Source organism: Berghia stephanieae, chromosome 1 (genome assembly GCF_034508935.2).
Source record: "Berghia stephanieae isolate SIO BIC M18660-M18661 chromosome 1, UCSD_Bste_1.3, whole genome shotgun sequence".
NCBI classification, from domain to species: Eukaryota; Metazoa; Mollusca; class Gastropoda; order Nudibranchia; family Aeolidiidae; genus Berghia; species Berghia stephanieae.
In genome coordinates this window covers 46821442-46844860 of record NC_088360.1, presented here as the reverse complement: position 1 = coordinate 46844860, position 23419 = coordinate 46821442, and the positions used below count along the sequence as shown (strand labels likewise).

General features: G+C 35.4%; 2 protein-coding genes across 2 annotated transcripts in view; one reads left to right on the top strand and one right to left on the bottom strand.

The window, feature by feature from the left end:
• LOC144976299 (cyclin-G-associated kinase-like) overlaps positions 1–23419 on the bottom strand; it is a 70762-nt gene that overhangs the window by 11480 nt on the left and 35863 nt on the right. The window contains exons 3-17 of the mRNA XM_078920495.1: positions 22215–22274; positions 20227–20341; positions 19264–19403; positions 18739–18864; positions 14820–14909; positions 14229–14364; positions 13914–14057; positions 11820–12006; positions 11266–11318; positions 10042–10190; positions 9260–9382; positions 8678–8811; positions 3067–3180; positions 2675–2755; positions 2213–2330 (exon numbers count right to left, since the gene is read on the bottom strand). Of these exons, the coding sequence (XP_078776621.1) occupies positions 2213–2330; positions 2675–2755; positions 3067–3180; positions 8678–8811; positions 9260–9382; positions 10042–10190; positions 11266–11318; positions 11820–12006; positions 13914–14057; positions 14229–14364; positions 14820–14909; positions 18739–18864; positions 19264–19403; positions 20227–20341; positions 22215–22274 (1770 nt within the window). The remainder of the gene's footprint in view (positions 1–2212; positions 2331–2674; positions 2756–3066; positions 3181–8677; positions 8812–9259; positions 9383–10041; positions 10191–11265; positions 11319–11819; positions 12007–13913; positions 14058–14228; positions 14365–14819; positions 14910–18738; positions 18865–19263; positions 19404–20226; positions 20342–22214; positions 22275–23419) is intronic.
• LOC144976309 (uncharacterized) lies at positions 4277–7655 on the top strand. The gene is made up of 2 exons (XM_078920506.1): positions 4277–4392; positions 5622–7655. The coding sequence occupies exon 2, from the start codon at positions 5628–5630 to the stop codon at positions 7512–7514; it is 1887 nt and encodes a 628-aa protein (XP_078776632.1). The 5' UTR covers positions 4277–4392; positions 5622–5627; the 3' UTR covers positions 7515–7655.

Here is a 23419-nt window from a genome sequence, read left to right as displayed (position 1 = left end):
TCAATCTGTGACATTTGGGATAACATGAACATAAAACTGAAAACTGAACACAACCTTGAATAAAATGACCAAGACAAGAAAGATTTCACAATCAGAATTGAAGGTTATAGCCAAAAATGAATATACTAGTAACACGTACCAAATTCTGAAAATGCCTGATGCATTTCATCCTTAGATGAAAAGAGTATCCTAGGTGTCAATTTGTCCACAGGGACGTTTTCCCATGGGAATTTTCTGTCTCCCTGATTTTTTTCCTTGGGGGAAACTATAAGGTCTAAACCGACGTGGAACATTTCAGGGTATTTGTCTGAAGTATCCAGCTGGTCGAGGTCATACCTAAAGAAATATATGAGTAGAAATGATTAACATATACAAAACTGTGAAAATAAGATTTTCTAGAATGCAAAAGATGAATTTTTCAAAAAAAAAAAACAAACAAAAAAAAAACGGAACTAAAATAAATAAATAAATAAAAATTATATATTTTTACAAAAATAAATAAATAAATAAATAAATAACAATAACAATAATAATAATAATAATAATAATAATAATAATAATAATAATAATAATAATAATAATAATAATAATAATAAGGAAGAAAAAGGCAGGTACAAGTAACCAAATTTGGTCCTTCAAATAAAGAAGCAAAGAAAATATGGCTCATCAAATCATAATTTTAGGTATACTCTAAATGAAAGAAGGAGCTAAGGTAATTAATAAGACATACACGAGTAAACGAATGAGGGATGGAAATCTAATGAGCTATTTCATTTGAGAAAACACAATGAAAAGCAATCACATTTGTTTTTCTTATCTCGAGCAAAACAAATCTACAATAATCGACTAATAAGAGCTCTACGTAACTGAATAACATTGTGAGTAAATTTTTATTTTCAATTGACTGGATTGTAATATTGATCAAGTGTTAATTTTCCTTTGATAGACTGGAACTGGATTGGTTCTAGTAGTCTACTTATTTTCCCCTGCTTTTTGGGACTTGTTGTGGCTCCTCCTCTTACAGTGAAAATTGTTTCCATCTCGGTAATCCTTTGTTGTTTATTTGGCTTCATTTCCAATAATCATCAAAGCTCCTCTGATTTTACATTTTCATCTTGGTTAATCCGACTAGAGGCATTTATTATTAATATACCAATGTAACAGGATGCTCAAAAACGATTTTCAAGAGAGATATTAGAGTGAGCATATAGCGAAGAAAAGTGTTTCATTTATGCCATTTGGGAAAGATATGAAAAGATAATTAGAGATGTTGTTTTAGGAGAAAGGCAAAATATATTTGCCATTCCATACATATTTTCTTTATCATTTTCTTCCTTTTTAAAAAAAAAAATCATCTTAGTTTAGAAATTCATACTGGAGTGTTTTACCTTGTTTCACAAATCTCTATTTTGTTAATTCTCATTAATTATTTTATAAACTCCCCGAGAATGGATTCCTAAACAAGGGGATCCATTTTGAATTCAGTCCACCAAAATGCTTTGAGTGCAAATGACAAAGGATCAAAAGAAAAGTAAAAAAATTATATAACTAAATAAAATTCTGAAGCAAAAGATAATTTTTACTTTAGTCTTTTCAAGCTACTTACTGTGTAAATTCTACTTCTGTGGTCCCCTCTGTGATAAATCCTGTGTGAAACTGGACTTGGAATATCTTCATTGAAGTTATCTGAATGAAACGTGTTAAGTGGGATAGAAAGAAATGTTATTATATATAGCACGATTATATATTTGACAGAAAAAAAAGAAGTTATCCAAACATATTTCCCATTTACAAAAAAAAAATGTTTTACCTTAATCTGAGCAAAACAAAAAGATGAAAAGAAAAAGAAAAGAAAAGAATAAAATAAATAAATAAATTAAAAAAATAATATATATATATATATATATATATATATATATATATATATATATATATATATATATATATATATATATATATATATATATATATATATATATATATATATATATATATATATATATATATGCCAACTGAAGACGTGGACGAAAGGCACAGAAACATGTTTTGTCCACATATAAGTGAGTGATACAATTTATATTTTATATATATATATATATATATATATATATATATATATATATAATATATATATATATATATATATATATATATATATATATATAATATATATATATATATATATATATATATATATATATCCACTCTGTACCTTTCCTTGAATCTTGCCACCAAACGTGGACCGTGCATGAAAGACAATGAGGGTAATGTCCCCTGCCACTGAGGTGTTCAGAGGAAGGACAACCGCTCCATCTTCTAAAGTGTATTGTCTGAAATGGGAAATAAGACAGGTTCATATTGTAATTTCTACGAGAAGCAGGGGTTGTAAAAAGGCATGAGGCAATACTTTATGATCAAAAATGGTCAGGGAAGAAAACTTATGTTGAAGAATATTTGTATTTTGATTCCTGCCAAACCATGGAGATTTTCAGTTACTATTTTTTTCTGGCACTAACCACCATTCAAGCTTATCATATAGCTGTAAAGTCTACTTCTTGATATAATTTTTATGACAAATGCAACACCCTCATCAAAAATAGCTGTAAATAATTTTAACTAAAGAGTAGCCATAACTAATTAAAATATCACAAGTTTTGGGGCAAACCAAACTCACCTCATTCGTTCATACTCTTGTGATGTAGACAATACTCGTTCCTCTCCTATAAAAACTTCTAAAAAAGGTGTGCAACCATTTCTGTAATACAAAAATATTTGGGCGATATGAGAAAAGACATATCCAAAAGACTACCAAATAATGGTACTTGTCTATTACATATAGTCTATCTCAAAAGTAGAGACTTCATCCTATAACAATTGATGGTTATATCCATTTATGCACTGCACATTTGTTCCAAAAAGCAGACAATCGTGATCAACTCTCTCAAGTTCATATGAATGGAAAATCGAACAAATTTGTTCAGATATTTTAATTTTGCTTCTAAAATCGATTTTTGAAACAAAATAAAAAAATTTTGAGCAAAGAAGACAGAATTGTGGATAACTCACTTTAATTTATTGAATAATGGTACAGGTCTGAGAGTAATCGACTTGAGGAGGACTGGTCGTGTGTGTGGGAATATGGGGGTTTCTGCCACCATCTGCTTTATGTAATTGATGTACCTGCAAGGTGAGGGAAGATAAAATAAATGGCATGGATATGCTCACCCAGTCTTTAAATTACAATAAATCATCATCAATAGTTTCAAAGTGATTCACAATAAATTTACCTCTTTATAGGGCGACCCTTTTAATTTCATTCAAAAAGCATGAATTACAATGTTTACTTTACTCAACATCAACATTTTCATGACCATTTTCTACTTTGCTTTATTTTTCAAAATAATTAAGATATTGTTTCAATCTGACTAACTGCTTAGCTTAGCTATTGCAAAAATATACATAAATACGTGCAACAAATTACTCTGGAATAAAAATATCCGGTCCAAAACCATCCATATGAGTCATTGCAGTGATACAAAGTTGGATGGGGTTTTATTATTGTAAGCAATTGCTAACAGACAATGTAGTTTGGCACATAATTTTTTTTCATGAAGAATTTTAACTCATGGGCAATGACAAGGTCCCTAACTGACATTAAAACTTCATAAAAACTGTAGTGAAAAAAAAGTCATCAAAGTAATGCTTTGAAATACTCCCCATAATGGGCATTAAGGGGGTACGCGCTGGTCGAGAGGACGGTTTTACTATGAATTCCACTAAAATTATCGAAAATGAGATTAGGGCACTTTCAGGTAATTCAACCTTTCTTTAACACACTGAAAACATTCAAAAGGCTAAATTTTTACAAAAAAGTGCTTTAAATAATTTTTTTGTGACGCAACTATCGTCTAAACGCAAAGTTTTTCCGTCATTTTCGTCAGAATCAACGTTCGATAGTCCTTAGTAACCCGCACTGAACCCCGGCTTATTTGGTATTAGCAGAAATGTCAGGGAAAGGGCATTTCCGTTCTTTCACATTCTTTCGCGTATGTGTCACAGGTCGGCGGGGAAATCGAGAAATTCCAAGCCTATTTTCCTTTCTTTGATTGGCTGAAGAGACGTCTAGGAGTTATTTTTAGTAATTACCGTCATGGAAAATTTTAGCTCACATTCCAAGACCAATCGTAACCCGGTTTTCAGTCACGTGACATAACAACGGGTACATTTCCGGAGCATTCGACTACGTTTACTTACGCTTCGATTCGAACTGATTTTTGGTCGTTTCATGACAAACTTCACTCCATTTACTTATTTGCAAAGTTTTATCATCATTTTCCAAAGAACCAAAAATTGGTAGATAATCATTTCGACGCCTGGATACCGCTTTAGCCAGTAAGTATGTCTATTTATTTATTACTAGTGAAATCAGATTGACCGGTTACAGTCTCAAAGTGTGCATTCCATTCTAAAATGTAAACATTGACGATAGTAAAAGAGAATGCTGCTCGTAAATAATTCTAAAGGCTAATTTTTGTTTTTATTTTATTTTTAATACGATTATTAAGAACCATACTGTTTTCTTTGATTTACATTAGACTAGTGAAGATCATTGAGCTTAAATAAGGAGATAACTAAACGCCGATCTATAGTAGATCTTAGACAGACAGATAGACGTCGAAAGCTAACTTAGACTTGGATTACCATTGACGTCAGTGAGTTAGAACTTAGAGATTATCTAGATTGTGCTTATTTTTTTTTATAACCATCATTCTACAAGAGTCTGTGTGTGTGTGTGTGGGGGGGGGGGGGTGCTCTCAATGCTCTGAGGTATGGTTCTCGTCTCTTGACCTAAAGGCGTTTCTTTCTTTCTGATCTATAGTTTCTGCCTTTTCACCTTTCAGTGTAGGGCCACTTTAAAGTGAAATTACTCTAGACCAAGGCATTAGCCAAGCAGGTGGTCAGCCCACTGTGACTTTTAGTTACCTTATTGTGGTAGGAATTCATTTTGCCCAGAAAGCGGCCTTTCTGCCTGCTCTTTTAATTTCTTTAATGTTTTTTTTACTTTGATCCAAAGCAATACCAGATCTGTGCTTAACTATGATTGGTAGCCAGAATTCTTATGTGTGGGTATCTTTTGTGCTTTTAAGGCAAAACTTTGGGCTGATTCCAACACTGCTTAGCAGTAGGGGGTGCAATAAAAATGTTATAATAAAATTGTTTTTTTAAAACCCCTTTATTCATCCCATAGTGGAAATTATTCTCCAGGGTCTATTCCAAGGGTAGATTGGAATAACCAAGGCGTCAACCGCAGTGCTGCGCTGCAAATTGAGCTAGGGCGAGATGGCTTGCTCAAGTCCACACAGCACAGAGGCTGGTGATCGAACTCGGTACCTTTCCGGTACGAAGCAAAGACCGTAACGCTGAGCTAAGCTAACCCCCGATTTATTTATTTTATATATATATATATATATATATATATATATATATATATATATATATATATATATATATATATATATATATATATATATATATATATATATATATATATATATTTTTTTTTTTTTTTTTTTTTTTTAAATTATTTATTATGGTATATTTATATTTATTTATTTTCACAGATTGTCATGCCTAGAGCCAAGGTTTCCACCTTCAATGCTTCCATTAGCAGCATGAAAAGGAAGTCACGGAAAGATGTTTTGAAGAAGGCAAGGGATGCGAAGAAGCAGAAATTTTTTAATGAACCAGAGCCAGCATCCACATCTTCTGTGACATCTTCGCCCCACGCAGCGACTTCACCTTTATTTCCATCATCTTTTTCTTCGCCGCAACCAACAGCTTCAGCTTCTGCTTCTTCATCATCAGCTCGTAAGTTGGATTTCTTTGCCTCTACGTCTGAGCCTTCATCTTCGTCTTCATTGGAATGTTCGACCATCGTGCAGCTGATTGTATTCCAGGATCTTGTTGATTGTCTTCTCTGCCCTTTTTGTTTCCAGTCTACGTTGGAGGTTTCACGTGATTCTTCTGTTGGTCTTGCCATTCTTCTACATTTGTCTTGTAAATCATGTTCAAAAGTTATATCGTCCTTTTATACATCTCGTAAAAAAGATAAATATTTTGAAGTTAATCGTCGTGGAGTCGCTTCATCCTTGGCTAATGGAAGTGGACAGGCTGGCTTAGCCTCATTTTGCGGCATGATGGATATGCCTGTACTACATCATAAGACCTTTCTTCGCCACCAGAAGGCCATCCACCGCCAGTTCGCCAGCTATTCGTCTCGTCTCCGTTCTGAAGCTGTTGATGTTGTTCGTCGAGCGTATCCTGAGCAGGCAGGGCAACCAATTGTTGATGTTGATGTTTCGTATGATGGTAGTTGGCACACGAGGGGACATAAATCAATGTTAGGGATAGGATGTGTGATAGAGAACAGAACAGGACTTGTAGTGGACCATGAGGTTCTTTCGAAGTATTGCCATAAGTGTGTGACAGTAGGAGACAAGCTGAAGGGGGATAGTGATAGGTATGCAGAATTCTTGAGTGGCCATAAGGAGGAGTGTGATAGGAACCATGAAGGATCATCAGGTAGTATGGAACAGGTAGCGGCTGTGAATATGTGGAGTAGATCTGTAGAGCGGAATGGACTTAGATATAGAACAATGATTAGTGACGGGGACAGCAACACCATCAAGCAGCTAAACAATTCGGAACCGTATGAGGGGATGACAATTGAGAAGAGGGAGTGTGTAAATCATGTAGCGAAGAGACTAGGAACAGCATTGCGGAAGACTGTGGACAACAAGAAGAAGGTAAAGGTAACGTTAGGAGGGAATGGAAAAGGAAAATTGACAAAGGCAAAGATCGCCAGACTTCAGAAATATTACACGCGGGCCATTAGATCAAACAGTACTGTGGACGACATGCGACGCGCAATTTGGGCTTCTTTTTATCACTGCACCTCAACCAATAAACAGCCACGCCATGAGTACTGCCCAGAAGGAATTGATTCTTGGTGCTTCTACATGAAAGCCAAGGCTAATGGTCTGCCAGCACCTGACCACGACAGACATATGACCACATTTATTCTACCGACTGTAGCAGAACACATCCATGACGTTTATGTTAGATTGACTGATGATGATTTGTTGGGGAGATGTTTATTTGGAATGACTCAGAATGTAAATGAAAGCATCCATGCTTTGATTTGGTCTAGGTGTCCAAAACATGTGTTTGTAGGGAGACAGCGTTTGGAAATTTCATGTGGGATTGGAGTAGGAGAATTCAACAAGGGAGCAAAGGCATCGCAGGATTTCATTTCGGCAATAGGACTTAGTGTGGGACGACATTTTGTGGAGCATGGGACTAAAAGGGACAATGTTAGGATAAAGAATGCAGACAGAGCAGGTGAATTTGTCTTTAAAAGGAAAAGGGAGATGAGGAGGTTAGCACAGACAAGGGAGGAAGAACGTTTACATCAACTGGAAGGCGGTGAGCAGTATGCTGCAGGCGGCTTCTGATTGCGGAGTCCCAGACGACACGTGACATTGGATGGATTACCTCAAACGGATAAGTACCATTTTTATAAATTCATAACTAATTGTATCTTTTTTCCACAGGAGAATGATTCTTGGGTTTAAAACAACACAGTTTAGGGGGTTCATGACACTATATTTTGTATAATCTACGAGAAGGTTCGTTTTTTTCCCATTTTCTCAAAATGTCATTTTCTTAGGGGGTGGGATAGCAGGGAACAAGATTTCTCAAAAACTGTCTATTCAATTTCTTTTTCCTTTCACACACTTGTGTGTTTATAGTGTGGCTACATTATGTCAGAGGCTTTTGGCAATATAAGCATTATATTTTTAGATATGGGGGTCCAAAGAGGGTAAAAACTGCGAAAAAGGAAAAATTTTCACAGTTTTACGGATTGAAGACTTCCGGATGCTATAAAATCTTTACTAGGATAAGAATAGAAAAATCCCTCTGACATAATGTAGAGCAGTATTAAAGACACCTACATAGCAAGTTTCAGTGAAATTGAATAGACACTTTTTGAGAAAAGTTGTTCCCAAAATCTGAAGTTTTCGGGCGGGGTACCCCTAAAATGCCACCTCATACACACCGATAGTGGAAATTATTCCAAAAAGTCTTTAGAAATATGCTTGGACACACATAATACTGCAGAAAAAGCATTGAAAAGATCATTTTTGATAAAACTTAATAAAATTGTCCTTATTGTGACAGTACCCCATTAATCATATTGTTCATCAGGCTATTCCACTCTGTGCATGTTCTCAGGAAAAATCTGTATTCATAGATGTTTGTTCTTGTGTGTTGGATTATAAATTTAAATGTGATAGCTACGTATGGGATGGATGTTGTTGCATTTAATGAAGTACACTCGAGCATGGTTTCCTCAAACTCCTCTGGATAGGCAAAAAAGTTCCAGGAAACCGTGTACAAAGAATAATTAGCAAAAAATGTGGGGCATTCGAATGAGTTTGAGGAAACCATGTGTTCAAAGAAACCATGTTCAAGGAGACAGTACTTGAGTGTAACTCAAAATAGTGAGTTACTTGATCATTTGAGATTATACTTTTTTTTAATGTATTAGCTTTTTCTAATTTTAAAATACTGCGTGATCAATTATAACACAAATTGGCCTAGTCCTACTGGATACCTTTTCTGTGATGCTGATACTCCAGGTTGAGACCTTCTGGCAGTGAAAAGATGCAGGGCAGCTGAAGAATTCTCGAACAGGTGACAAAAGACTAAAAAGGCTGACACAACACATGCTGAGTTAGCTTTGCCGTCCTGGGGTGTTAGAGGATTTATGATAATTTGATGAGAAAAGGGAGGCATTCATTTAAGACAAAAATAAATAAGTAAATAAATTAAACAAATAAATAAATTAATGAATGAATTAATATATAAATCAATCAATAAAGTGCATATGGTAAATGATTTTGATGATAGTTCTAAAATAAGACCAACATTAACAAAAATATAACACAATAGAGAAAATAATAAATAAATAAATATATATTACTTAATCAATTAGAGAACAAAACATAACAATTTAACAATTTTTAATTTGGCAATATGTTGATGAAAGAAAGACGTCTATTTACAGAATCTGATATTTAACAGAATTAACCGATGAAATTTATTCAAAGTAATTTAGTTCAAACTTAGGCACAGACTAGGAAGGCTGATATAAATCTTACTTTTATATATAAACAGAATCAGAATCACAACTTACCAGACAATGGACTACACAGACATTCTTAGGTTTCTGTCTTAACCAGAGATGCATATTTTTACATATCGCATAAAGTGTGTTCAATGGTGGGGCCTTTTTGGTAGGCCAACCACACTCTGACACCTGGGGAAAGAGACAGAATATAAATATAATACATAAGTTACTTTTACTTCATTGTAATACAGAAAGACCCCCCCCCCCCCCCTCCCCCTCCCACCGGATAATTAACCAAAAATTATATAGTGCAATTCCATAGTTAACACCACAGCCTTATCTAAACATTTTGATTGTTTGCTGCATGACATATTAATTTGCAAACTTTTAGCATGTGGGGTTTCACAAAAATCGACAACATTAATTGAAGGTTATTTATCAAAAAGAAAACAAGTTAAAATTGAAGAAGCTCACAGTCAGTGGGAAGAAGTTTCAAAGGGGGTGCCACAGGGATCTATTCTAGGTCCATTGCTTTTTAATAAATTTATTAACGACATATTTTTATTTATGAAAGATTCAGTACAGTATAATTATGCCGACGATAACACAGGATGAGGAGAAGAAAAATAAAGTCCAAGGAGAGAACGAAGAAAAAGAAGAAGGAAAAGAAGACTCGTAGAGAACAATAATGTCAAAGTATCGGAATTAATGTATCAAAAATATATATCCAACTGGATTTTATGACAGTTGCTGAAGGATAACAGTATCTTTTTCATTTTAACCATCTAAGCTTTTTTTCTTCATCGTTGTCAAATTTTAATGGTTTATATATTCTAGGTATGACTCACCCTGTCCTCAAACTTGGCAACACGGTATGACCTTTGACTGAGATTGTAGACAGCATAAGAGCCGTGGTGTTTTGTCTCAAGAAATAACCTGACATCATCTATGTTATTTTTTATGGCAGATTCCATTCCCTCTGCAGGGTATGACATCACTGTAATGATTAGACAACATTCAAAACCATCATAGACCAGAAATTCAAATTGCATGACATTGATAGCTCAGAATCAAAAAGCTTAGCTTGGAACTAGAGAAACCCTGCCTTCAGGGAAAATTTCATTCAACCAAAATAAGTTTTACCCAAACATCAAAAACCATGCATTTACTTTAAAATATGTAAATTAAATGAGAAATGAATTGAGAGGCAAGGCAATATCTTTCTCTCTCTCCCCCCCCCCCCCCCCTTGTCTTCTTCTTTGTTTAAGAGAAAGAATAAAATTTCATTTGATTAACTGCCCCCTTTACCAAAGACGAAGAGGAAAATAATCTCATAAAGACATATAAAGACATTAAATTTAAAACAGCTGTAATTTTTTTCCCCCCATTGACGGATTTTGGTAGATTTATCATGAGAGGCTCAGAACACAGTCTAGTTTCATCATAATAAAAAGTAGCTTGGTACCAATTTCTTCTGAGTTAAACCTTAAATCTACTGGACTAATACTCTGAAGACTATGATGTTTGATAAAGATTAGAAACAGTTAAGGACCGCATCATTTATAAATGAATAAGTTTTGGATTTCAGACGTTAAATATATCAGTGTATTAAGCAAAGTATGATCCCTTTGTCTAAATTAATAAATATTGCCTCTATTCTGTGCTAATCTGTAGTTTTATTACCATGGCCTAAGCACTTTAAAATATCATTTCTTATAGTGGACAAAATGGAGGATGGCATATGCATACCCATAGACGTACACAACATTTTTGAAAATCTTTTTTCCCATTAGGAAGCCACCAAATTTAACATAAATAGGTAAGAGAGAAATATGTAAAAAGACTTTTCCAAACAAGGGTTTACATTCAAATGCCAAGACTAGAGTTTGATTGCTGTTACTTATTCTTATGTGAGCCATTCATTATCTCAGTTTCAGACACGCCCTTTGTCAAAAACTATGAATATATTGTCAATTCAACACTAAAAATAATAAAACTGTTTTCTCATTTGAAAATCTAAGTTAAAGTCAGATGCGACAAAAATTTTGAGATAAAAAAATAAAAGGTCATACCCAGAATCCTGGAGGTGATGGCAGATATGTCCAAGTCTGACTTGTTGATGGTGCTGGAGCAGTACGGAGTTACAGTGGGAGTTGGAGGATATAGAAACTCGAGTAAAATTGGTTTTCATTTATCAGTGAATGATACCAGCTATATCACTCTATCTAAACCTCAAAATTGCTGATTTATGAGGATTACTTATAATGGTTAATATGTTCAGAAAAACTGTTAGATCAGAAAAATATTCATTTTTTATTCTTTTTTAAAAGCAAAACATAAAATCACCCGATTTAAAAGATCAGAATAGTTACTATATTTGTATAGAGCTAGCAGCTCAAAAAAAAAAAAGGATTGTTATTCAAAATTACAGAATAAATAAACTGATTTCAGAACAAAGAGATATCTGGCACTTATTAGAGAGAGAGAGAGAGAGAGAGAGAGAGAGAGAGAGAGAGAGAGAGAGAGAGAGAGAGAGAGAGAGAGAGACAGAGAGAGAGAGAGAGAGAGACAGAGAGAGAGAGAGAGAGAGAGTATGTGCATGTGCAAGTGTGTGAGTTGTATTTACCTGGAGACTGTCTCCATGACTTTACTTGAAGCATCCTTAATGTTTTTGAATACACTACCAGCTCCACCCTTCAATGAATTGAACAGCGACCCGGCAGCACCGCCAAAATTGCTGCTTTCTGACTGATGATGCTGTTGATTTTGTTGTGGAGATTGTTGTGGATATCCCGGCCTTCTCTCTGGGGTATCTGTCACAAAGCAGAACAGAATATTTTAGGGCAATCCTGAATTGATATACAATTATCTCACAAGATAGCATAGCAATGACTTTAGTTGCAAACTGTTTAACCCAGGGAAACTCCAACTATTCAGGAGACTAATGAAAGCTATCTGCAATATAATGATCTCAAGGGCATGAATGGCTGCATCACGAAATAATTTTTTCAAAAAAGATTTTTCATAGGACAATTATACCCTGTTTGACAGTATAGTGTGTTTAATCATTTAAGCTGCATTGCTGTAACTTTTACATAAGTGTTCTGCGAATATAAATGCTCATTATGCTAAGTTTCAAATAATTTCAACATTTAAAATAAAAATAAAATAAAATTCCCTTTATTCATCCCCAAAGGGAAATTTGTCTTTAGGGTCTATCCCAAGGGAAGTGGAATAACCCAGGCGTCAGCGCAAATTGAGCTAAGGCGAGGTGACTTGCTCAAGGCCACACAGCGAAGCAGGTAGTCAAACTCGGTACCTTTTGGGTACAAAGCAAGACCATACCGCTGAGCCGCGCTTTTGTTATAAGTGCCATTTTAGTGTTGTTGAAATAACAATGGTAAAATTGGCAAATTTTTGTGTCTTTAATGTGTGTCTCTTTTTGTTTCAATTATTTGTTATGATGGGAGTAAGACAGGTAATCTTTAAGATCAATTAAAAGATCAAACAAAACTGAATATTGAATAAAAGAAAAACAATTCATATCACTTTTATCAAGAATTGTTTATGAAATGTTATGTATGCAACCAAAATGCCTTGGTTTTTAACGTCTTGACAAAGACAGGAAAGAAACTGAAGAATCACTCTTGCAAACTTGTAACCTCTGTACATGCAGATTGTATTTTCTTCTATAATTCTTTCAAATTTTGAAAAAGTTGTCTCTGGTTTTTGAAAAATATTATCAAAAGGTAATCCCAGAAATGACAATCCAGAGGATTGTAATCCAGAGAATTTGGCACCAACTATTTCAATAAAATGTCATGGTAATTGACAATGCAGAAACTCTTGGCAAGTATTTGAGGTGTGTGAAGGAGCTTCATCTAGACCAAATTATATGAAATCATCGTTATGATAAAGCTTTTTTTGCAAATAGGCAAAATGTAATTCTGTAAATTTTCTGTGTAAGATAAAGTCACTTTCGTTTTGCCTGGATCGCCAAAAAAGGGCTCTGTGAATCCTGTAATGGAAATACAACATGACACATAGGTACCATGAGTATTGGTGAGTTTAGAGCTTGTGTTACAATCTATCAAAAGGAATGTTTTGATTATTCCAAGGCATTTGTAACAAAAATCTTTTCTCATCTTGAAAACACATTTTTTCGACATCAATATCAGTGTATCATTTTAAATGTGCCTTTGTCCAATGCAATCGAGGGAATTTAATAAATGTAACAGCTGGTCCCAGACTATTTCATTTTTTATTACTGCTATTCTTCATTTGATTTCATTGATCATCTTTGACTATTGGTTATGAATGCAGCAAGTTGTCTTAATTCTCCACTTGGGCAATTGTTCATTTCCCCACAGCTTGTTATTTGGAATAATATATATATTCTGATAAAAACATTTTTTTTTTCTCCTACACCCCCATTCTCGTCCTCTCTCTTTTAAAAACGGTTGCTGCTTCCTACTTTTTTCAATACATTCAGAATTTTCTAGTTTGTGGAACATCAACACAGAGTCATCGACCATTTTTGTCTCCTCTCTTCTTAATTTTACTTCCAAGGACATACCAAACTGCTCAAAAAATGCCTCATGTTTATACCTTGAACAGACCAAGAAGCATAAAATAGAACTGTGTAAAAGAAAAATTTTTAAAAAGTCTAGTTATCTAAATCTACTAATTTATGTATTAAGTTTTTTTTCAAAAACGTTACCTGGTGAAGATGAATATGAAGACATTTTGGTGAATATTTGCAGTTGCCGTAAATCTATATTCTTAGCTTCTGCTATTTCTCGTAATCGGTCTATAATGTCATTAACTGTGGGTCGGTCTTCTGGGTTGACAGTAAGCATTCCACCTGCAGTACACAATTGAAATAGGCATATTACTTACAATTAGTAGTCAGTAACATTCAATAAAACCACAAATATTACAACTTGAGCATGGCAATCTAGTATTTTACTGAAGTTTTATTGTTATGTTCTTATCCGTATTATACGTTGAGAAAGGTTTTAAATGACATGCTTACGTATAAGATCGTGGAGGAGTTCATACTGTGTGTCTGTGTCTGGGATGGTGTAGTTTGCATTAATGATTCTCAGTTTGGCAGAATCCTCAAAAGGATGGTCCACAAAACACAGTTTGAATAGAAGGCAGCCTAAAGCCTAAGAGATAAAAATTACGCAAAGTTAGATAAATCAATCATATTAATATAGATATTGAAAAATCAAATTGATAAAATCAAAAACAAAATTCAGATTTCTATTAAACTGACTATGAATAACTTATTATATCCTGATATTTCTTATCTATTATTTACACTTAAGTAACAGTGTCAAACTTTCAAAGTTAGGGCATAAAGTATACGGCTGTCAATAATTAATGCCAACAGTAGTAAGAAAGTGTGTGTGTGTGTGTGTGTGTGTGTGTGTGTGTGTGTGTGTGTGTATGAGTGAGAGAGAGAGACAGATAGATAGAGAGAGAGAGAGAGAGAGAGAGAGAGAGAGAGAGAGAGAGATAGAGAGAGTGAGTGAGAGAGAGAGAGAGAGAGAGAGAGAGAGAGAGAGAGAGAGAGAGAGAGAGAGAGAGAGATAGAGAGAGAGAGAGAGATAACTCCTACCCATATATCACAAGCTTCGTTGATGGGAAAATTTTGATACAAGTCCAACATTTCAGGTGCCCTGTACATGGGCGTCGTATTCCTTGCAATCTGGTCATAGACAAACAATATATCATGTGCACTTTATATTACAGGAATATATTTTGAATGAAAGGGCCCACTTGTATAAAATATATCATATATTGTTTGATTATCCTTATCCATTTATACTAGATTATTCTGATATAATCCGTCCAATGAGAGATATGCTAGACATGTTTTTTAGAAATAAACAAAACAAAACAATAGGGCAAAGAAGTTCTACTCTTCCAGTACCCAACTCTTTGGAAGTGTGTAATAACCAGTCCTTTGGAGGACTAATAATGAATTGGTTACATATTGAATCATAAGATGGCAGAACTATTTAATAGCATGTGTATAGACAATATTCTTAGGATTACGGAACATTAAAGAGCGAGGATGGATGATGTTTGTTGACGAGCAGTATACATTTAGTCAAGAAAATAAATTGCCACCACTCTGAAACTATAAGATCATTGACACAAGGTATAGATTCAGTCCTCCAGAAGAGTGGTTTTACATTTAACTCTTTAAGATTCAACCCGACAAAAACCGACAACGGCATAATATTCATGGGCGGGGTAGTCAAGACTGGCCTCAGTAAGTAAAATCCAATCGTTGTGAAGGAAATGACAGGCCCTGTCACTGCCGCAGGGTGTTTTCAGCTTTGATTTTTATAAATTTGCCGACAGAAAAGAAAATACGTTTCAGAAATTGCGATTTAAATCCTATTTTATTTGCGGGTGAAAATCATTGACATTGCACTTTGTTTGGTAAAAATCGGTAAAAAATTACTACTTTGGTGATGAAAAATGACTTTGAAGACCATTATTGTAAACTTTAAAAAATATTATGAATAATTTATAACTCCTTTATTTGTGGGTCGATTTTGTCATTCGAGGTATCAATTTTATTGTGTTATTTTTTCTGATGCGAAATTATTACTTTGTAATTTTAGCACCAAGAAAAATAGTCGGTAAATAAATTTGTTACACCTCTTTGATAGACCGCCGGGGTCCGTTCGTGTAGAATTGTGAATCAAGCATCTCAAAGTCTTCCACCAATCACAGGCTATCTATCCAGCTGGCCGAAACAAAGACGCTTCTCCCCGTCGATGTATTACGCTATTGTTATGCAAGGAATATAACACCTTATGGAGTAGGCCTAAAACAGGGTGTCCAGCAGATTATCAGACTTAAAAATCCTACCTCCCCCCAAAAAATCCTACCAAGCAATTTAAAAGCAGGGGTGAGAATGACTGGTCACAAAAAAGGAGGAAATTTTTCCTCGTGAAGATCATGACCCATCCATGCGACCATAACCTATAAATTTGAATTTCACTCAAATTTACTGAGATACGATCCAAAATTTGTCTTGCAGCAAATTCTGACACAACTCGGTGGATGATTGTGTAGTGGTGGTTGTAGTAGCTGTGGTAGGAATGATGATGTGGTGGTTGTTGTAGTAGTAGTGGTGGTAGGGATGATGATGTGGTGGTGGTTGTAGTAGTGGCAGTAGGGTTTATGATGTGGTGGTGGTTGTAGTAGTAGTGGTGGTGGTAGGGATGATGTGGTGTTATTTGTAGTAGTAGTGGTGGTAGGGATGATGTGGTGTTATTTGTAGTAGTAGTGGTGGTAGGGATGATGATGTGGTGGTGGTGGTTGTAATAGTAGTGGTGGTAAGGATGATGTGGTAGTGGTGGTAGGGATGATGATGTGGTGGTGATTGTAGTGGTAGTGTGGTCTTAGAGATAATGATGTGATGGTGGTTGTAGTAGTAGTGGTGGTAGGGATGATGCTGTTGTGGTGGTTGTAGTAGGGTTGATGATGTGGTGGTGGTTGTAGTAGTTGTGGTAGGAATGATGACGTGGTGGTAGTTGTAGTAGTAGTGGTGGTAGGGATGATGTGGTGTTATTTGTAGTAGTAGTGGTGGTGGTAGGGATGATGATGTGGTGGTGGTGGTTGTAATGGTAGTGGTGGTAGAGATGTTGATGTAGTGGTTTTGGTGAGTGTTTTTTATTCAATGATGATAATAGCAATTTGTCAAATAGGAGGAAAATGTCTCCGTCTATAGATCAAACACAAGCAAAGTGTAAAAATAACAGGAACATAGTCTTGTATTAGTATTATTTAATATATTACTATAAGTAGTATAAATCCCTTCTTATTATTAGACATAAATTTACTTTTTGTAAACATTTAATGAATTGTCCTTTCCATATGTAAAAGGCCTACAATGCTATTCAAATAAAAGGCCAGAAAGTGTTGTTTTGTTTTGATTTTTATTTCATAAAGCAGGCTACCATATCTTTGTTACCGAAACATAGTGGTTATTCAGCTTAAATACAACCCAATAATCTCTCAAATTTAAAGCCATAGCCCAAAGGTAAAAAGAAAGAAGAATAAATTAAGCCAATCACCATTGCTTTATTCTAATAATATATTATTATCTCTGTATAACCAGATGATTATAAAGAAGAGAGAGAGAGAGAGAGAGAGAGAGAGAGAGAAGAAGAGAGAGAGAGAGAGAGAGGAGAGAGAGAGAGAGAGAGAGAGAGAGAGAGAGAGAGAGAGAGAGAGAGAGAGAGAGAAGAGAGAGAAGGGAGAGAGAGAGGGGGGGGGGGTGTATTAAAAAGGCAATAGGTACCTACAACGGAGAAAAAAATCCAGACCCATTTGTCCCTCCCTTCCCCTTCAACCATCTAATCAAAGAACACCATTGGTCTTCTGTATCAATTGTGACATCTGGTGCCATTCTGTCTGGCCCGACGTCATAAAAACGGGACCGTCACCAAATTTCAAGAGACTGAGCACAGGTGTCAAAATATGACATAAGACATAATGGTGATTTTGTGGTTTTGAGGAAAATGCTTGACACGGCAAAAAATCCGACCTCGGGTGCAATTATCCGACTTTTTCCTACCAATCCGAATTAAGGTAAAAAATCCGACTTTATCCGACTTATCCGACCTCGCTGGACACCCTGTAAAAGCTAAAATCTAAAAGTAAAAAATATAATTCTGAGGAATTTGAAAGTCACATTGCTGAAATCAGCTTGAAAAAAGAAGTACATTGGTCTTTGTTTCATAAAAATCGGTTGAAAACCAACTGTTTTACGAATAAATTTGATTTTTAAAATTGCTTGTGTTTATTTTAGCTTTTTTTAGCAACTTTTTTATTTATTGGCCGATTTTCTTGATTTTTATATCATTCTTTATATCTCAATGAGATGTGATCAGTGATATATTTTGTTTGTTTCAAATGTAACTAGAACATAATTTGGCTTTTTTACCTATCGACCATGCCTGGATAATTTATTCAACAACGTGGCGATGTGACGCAACTATTCCATGGCCGTCTTCCACTGCATCGACGATGATTCAATTCATTGTTGACGGCTGTTGACACGTGAGCTGCCAGAACGACCAATCGTTGAAGGGTCAAGATGTTCAGTAGCCAATCGTTCTTCGGTCAAAAAACTTATGAACTCACGAGAACAAAAGTTTGAAATTTGGTGATGGACGGACCTATGAAATCGTTTCTGGGCGGAGTTTAGCCATGAGTGACCGTAGAAAACGAAAAGGCGACTACAGATATCAAAGAGTAGGCTTATATCATCAAAGGATGTCTACATGATTGACATGGCCATATAGGGAACTCATTATCTACTCCCCCCAAAAGAATCTGAACACGAGAGGGTTAAAATGAGATGAGAGAGAAACCAGTTTTTTGACATCCCACTTTTGATCCCTATTATGAAACAAATATATTTTAAACATCTAAATATTCAAAAAATGTATATGAGGTGGTAAAGCACAAATATTTACAGAGTATAAGACATAATATGGTCTAACACATACCTCATCCTCAACTATGCTGCGCTGTATTGCAGACCAGGATGTATCTGGATAATGGGCTTTAGTTGTGGCACTACCAAAATCACACAACTTGATGGAACCCTTGGAACTGATTAAGAGATTTTCAGCCTGGGTGACAAAATGACAGATGATAAGAATTTACAGCTGGGTTCCAGTTTTCCAAAGCAATAAAAAATACTGCATCGATATCTTAAACTTGTGAAATGTTACATCGAAAATCCATAATCATGCATATATTACTGGTAACAAAAAGAAAAAGATATGTTGATCTCATAACCTATGAATACAAACAGAATTTAAGCACAATTTTATTGTATGTTTACTGATTTGACGTAGATTATATGATGAAGTAGTAAAAGAGAAAATTTACATGTAAAATGGTCTTTATAAGCCATAATTACAAAATAAGTTGAAGCTTTATTCTGATTTTTTTGGGGGGAAAATTCTACCCAAAATACATAAAATATTTCTAAACTCAAATTGATAATGTGAACAATTGATGGCTACCTTCAAGTCTCTGTGTATGATGGGTGGTTTTTGTCTGTGCATATGTTGAACAGCCACACATGTTTGATGGAAAATACGCAATACTTGGTCAAATGGAGGTGCTCTTCCTCGTCTGTTTAATTCATCTACAAGTTGTCCACCTGATGATAAAGCACAAAGTTACAAACGTAATAAGTGTTCCAATTTATATAAACTATGAACAAGGATAAATCATACACCATGGATCTAGCAGAAGAGCACAATTTTTCTTACATGTTAAGTATTACTGTGAGCTTGGAACCTCTTATAAGCACTTTGAGAGCTTTTATCGGAAATTGTATTATACAAAAGCTCAGGGTTTGTTTCTGTTATTAGTTTTTATATCACTTGCTTGACCTACCATCCTGATCATAAGAAATTCTACTTCTAGAAGAGATGGCCCTAAAGTTATAATGTAATAAATAACAGATATGTCATAAATTAATAAGTAGGAAAAGAAATTTGATCATCTAATTCATTTGTGCTATCCTTCTTCATTGTGTGTGTGTGAGAGAGATAGAGAGAGAGAGAGAGAGAGAGAGAGAGAGAGAGAGAGAGAGATAGAGAGAGAGAGAGAGAGAAAGAAGAGGAAGAGAGAGAGAGAGAGAGAGAGAGAGAGAGAGAGAGAGAGAGGAGAGAGAGAGAGAGAGAGAGAGAGAGAGAGAGAGAGAGAGAGAGAGAGAGAGAGAAAGAGAGTGTGTATGTCTTTGTGCAGCAATGTAGTCTAGTGGTATGACACTCGTCTTCACATCATAAGGTCCAGGATTCGAGTCCCGCTCTAAGCAGCGCATGCGTAATTGAGTCCTTGGAAAGGCTATTAACTCACATTCTCTCACCATACTCAGGTATAAAATAAGTACCTGACCTTTAACAGAGATGTCTCTGTCAGAAAAAAATATTGTAATATCGCCTAACAGGCAAGATGTTTCGCGTTGCGCATCTTACCAGAACAAAGCTCTGTAAGAATTAAGTACTCTGCCTGTCCATGATCAGACTGGTCCTTGCCAATTGCTGCGGCTGAGATGAAATCAATGATATGATTGTGGCCTGACAGACGTTTCTAGATTGAACAAAAAAAAAAGAGAGCAAAAATTGGTTATTGAATTTACAGGAAATATAAATAGATAAATAACCAAAAAATTGTTATAAGAGAAAGCAAGGCAAGCCAAAGCAGACATTGCAAAGGGCAATGGAGGAAGAAATCAAAAGGTGGAACGAGTCCTGGAAATCTGGTGATCCTTCAGTCCTGCCTTACATGTTTGTGGACATAAATAAAAAATTGTTACAACTCAATGTCATATTGGTGTGTGTATGTGTATGTGTGTATGTGTGTGTTTGTGTGGGTTTGGGTGTGTGTGTGTGTGTTCTATTTTTCGGGATTTCACAGCACTTGCAAACATTTTAGGTGCTTTAGTGCCAGAAAAAGGAAGATGATGCAATAGTCAAAAGATCCATCTTAGGTTGCACATAAAAAATCAGCCGAGAAAAAGTAAGACAAATGAGACTAATTTTGACAGGGAGCAGAATTAGATTTTTAAAAAGCAAACAATCCATCTGTGCGCCTAGTTTAAGTCCATCTAAAAGTTTCAACTGACACAAAAACCTTTACAGGGATAAACAAAAACTCATCTTTCCAGAAAAAAAATAAAATCCATATGAATACCTCCTTCCAAGAAAAAGACACAAGACAGAGCATGGGCAAAACAAAAATGGCTTATTCCAGAACAAGGTGGCACTGTAAAGTGAAAGATACTCATGATGATGAGGATAGAAGACAAAGAAAGTGGTCACCCCGACTAAAAGCAAAGGTCAAAGGCCCCAGTCCATCATAAATGTGAGTTGGTTTTGATGTTACATAGTCTTATGGTATGACACTTGTCTTCAAGGTGGGAAGGACCTGGATTCGAGTCCCGCAATGAGTGGCCTATAGCCTATAGTTAAGTCCTTGGAAAAGCCTCTTTACTCATATTACCTCAACGAACTCATATATAAAATGAGTTCTTGACCATTTACAGTGTTGTCTCTCTCAGAAAAAAAATATTTATAATATCACTTAACAAGCGTCATGTCTCATTATGTTAAGTGCTGCTATTGGCAAGGGACCCCTTGTAAAGCGTTTTGAGCAAGTTTAGTGGATATTGCACTGTATAAATGCTCATGTTAAAAAAAAAATATAAAAAAAAACAACATTAAGTGCAGCTATAAAGTCCTGTGTGTGAAACTCGCTTTAGGATCGGGAGGTCCTGGGTTTGAGCCTTGCTCTGCCAAAAGTTGAGTCCTTGGAAAAGGCTCTTTACTCACATTCTCTCACCTTACTCAGGTGTAATATGAGTACCTGGCCATTAACAGCATTGTCTCTGTCAGAAAAAATTGTAATATTGCCTAACAGGCATCATGTCTCTTTCTAAAAGGTGCGTGTTACTGTTGGTCAGGGACCCTCTGTAAAGCCCTTTGAGCATATTTAATGGATATTGCACTATATAAAGGAAAATATAAAAGTTCCATTTTTAAAATAATAATACACCTTAATTTTTTATTTTTACAAGAGTAAAGCACGCAATTAAAAGACTCATAAAGCAATTAAAGGTAAAACGAATATCAACAATATTCATGGCACAACATTGATGGTTCTTCTGTGACCTCTTGTTGCTATACCTGTCAAGCTATTGACATGGATGCCTTTTTAACTATTATCTTATAGTATGAGCCTTCAGTTCTTCGTCAACATACAATTTTGAAAATTACACAGACGACTGAAGAAAATGCATCGTGTGATGCAATTCCTTTATCAGTGTGTCAATATAGTGTGAGAAATACTCACTAACTGGGACTGTTTGTGTGTTTGACATGTACTAATGGCAGGAAATTTCTGATTGGTTAATGCTTAGTGGCGTGCGAACCATCAATTATTCTGCTTAAGCAACAAAACTCACCAAGAACTGTATTTCTTCCAAAACCAATTTATTCTTTTCTTCATCATTAGCAAGAAGTCTCTGAAGAATGAAGAAGTGCAAAAATATTTATGATACAATTTGAAGTATGGAGTGTATGATCATTTTTATTGTTAATTTTTTTCTCTCAAATATATGCTTTGAAAAAGAGTAAAATGAAAATTTACATTTTCTGTTTTCAAACGGGTGTTTTATCCAATTATTATATCTGCTTACAAAGATACAGTCCAAGCCAGTATTGGGCACACTGCTTAATTGGGATAGCCACTTTACTGAGACGATTCCTTGGGAATGGAATATTTTCTATATACCCTTTCCAATTCCCAGCCACTTAATTGGGACAGCCCACTGCTTAATGGGCACAGAATTTGACAATGACTGTCCCCATAAAAGAGCTTTTTCGTTGTCTTGAATAAATTAAAACGATGGTTCATAAAATGCAAATTAGTTTAACGGCTGGTCAACCGGGTGTGTGGTCATACCGTTCATCACAGAAGTGTAAACAATAGAGTTTACCTGTACCCCCTCTTAGTTTCTATAACAACAGCCAATCAGGTGTGTGGTCATTGTCATCACAGAGATGTGAACAGTAGAATTAACCAGTATCTCCTGTCAGTGTTATCGACTGCCATCACCATGTGCATTGTCATGGGCCAATGGCCACGATGCTAGTAGCTAGGTTTGCAGGTAAACTGACTAATTGTGCGATGGATTTGTTTGTTCAAGGCTGTCACCACCAAATGGTTTGTTCGTTCCATGAGATGAATGGGTAAACAATGCGTTCTTAATCTGTTACTTACTTATGCAACCGTTATGAGTGGTGTATTCTTTAATTGTTTTGTGCAGTTAGAAGTTGTATTGCCAGTCACGAGTCTGGATAAATGCAAAATGGACTTTGGTAAAATAATTGTTTAAATCTGAAAAATTGCTCAATTTCATTGCTTCCGCTCAATCGGAATGACTTGTTGGGAACTGAGCAATCCCAATAAACCGGCTTGGACTATATTAAAAATAAATAAATAAAATTCCCTTTATTCATCACATGGGGGAAATTTGTCTCTAGGGTCTATTCCAAGAGAAGACTGGAATAACCCAGGCGTCAGCCGCAGTGCAGCGCCGCAAATTGAGCTAGGACGAGGTGACTTGCTCAAGGCCACACATTGCAGCGGCAGCTAATCGAACTTGGT

Coding starts and splice junctions, on each gene's coding strand:
- LOC144976309 (XM_078920506.1), top strand. CDS start 5,628: ATGCCTAGAGCCAAGGTTTCCACCTTCAATGCTTCCATTAGCAGCATG.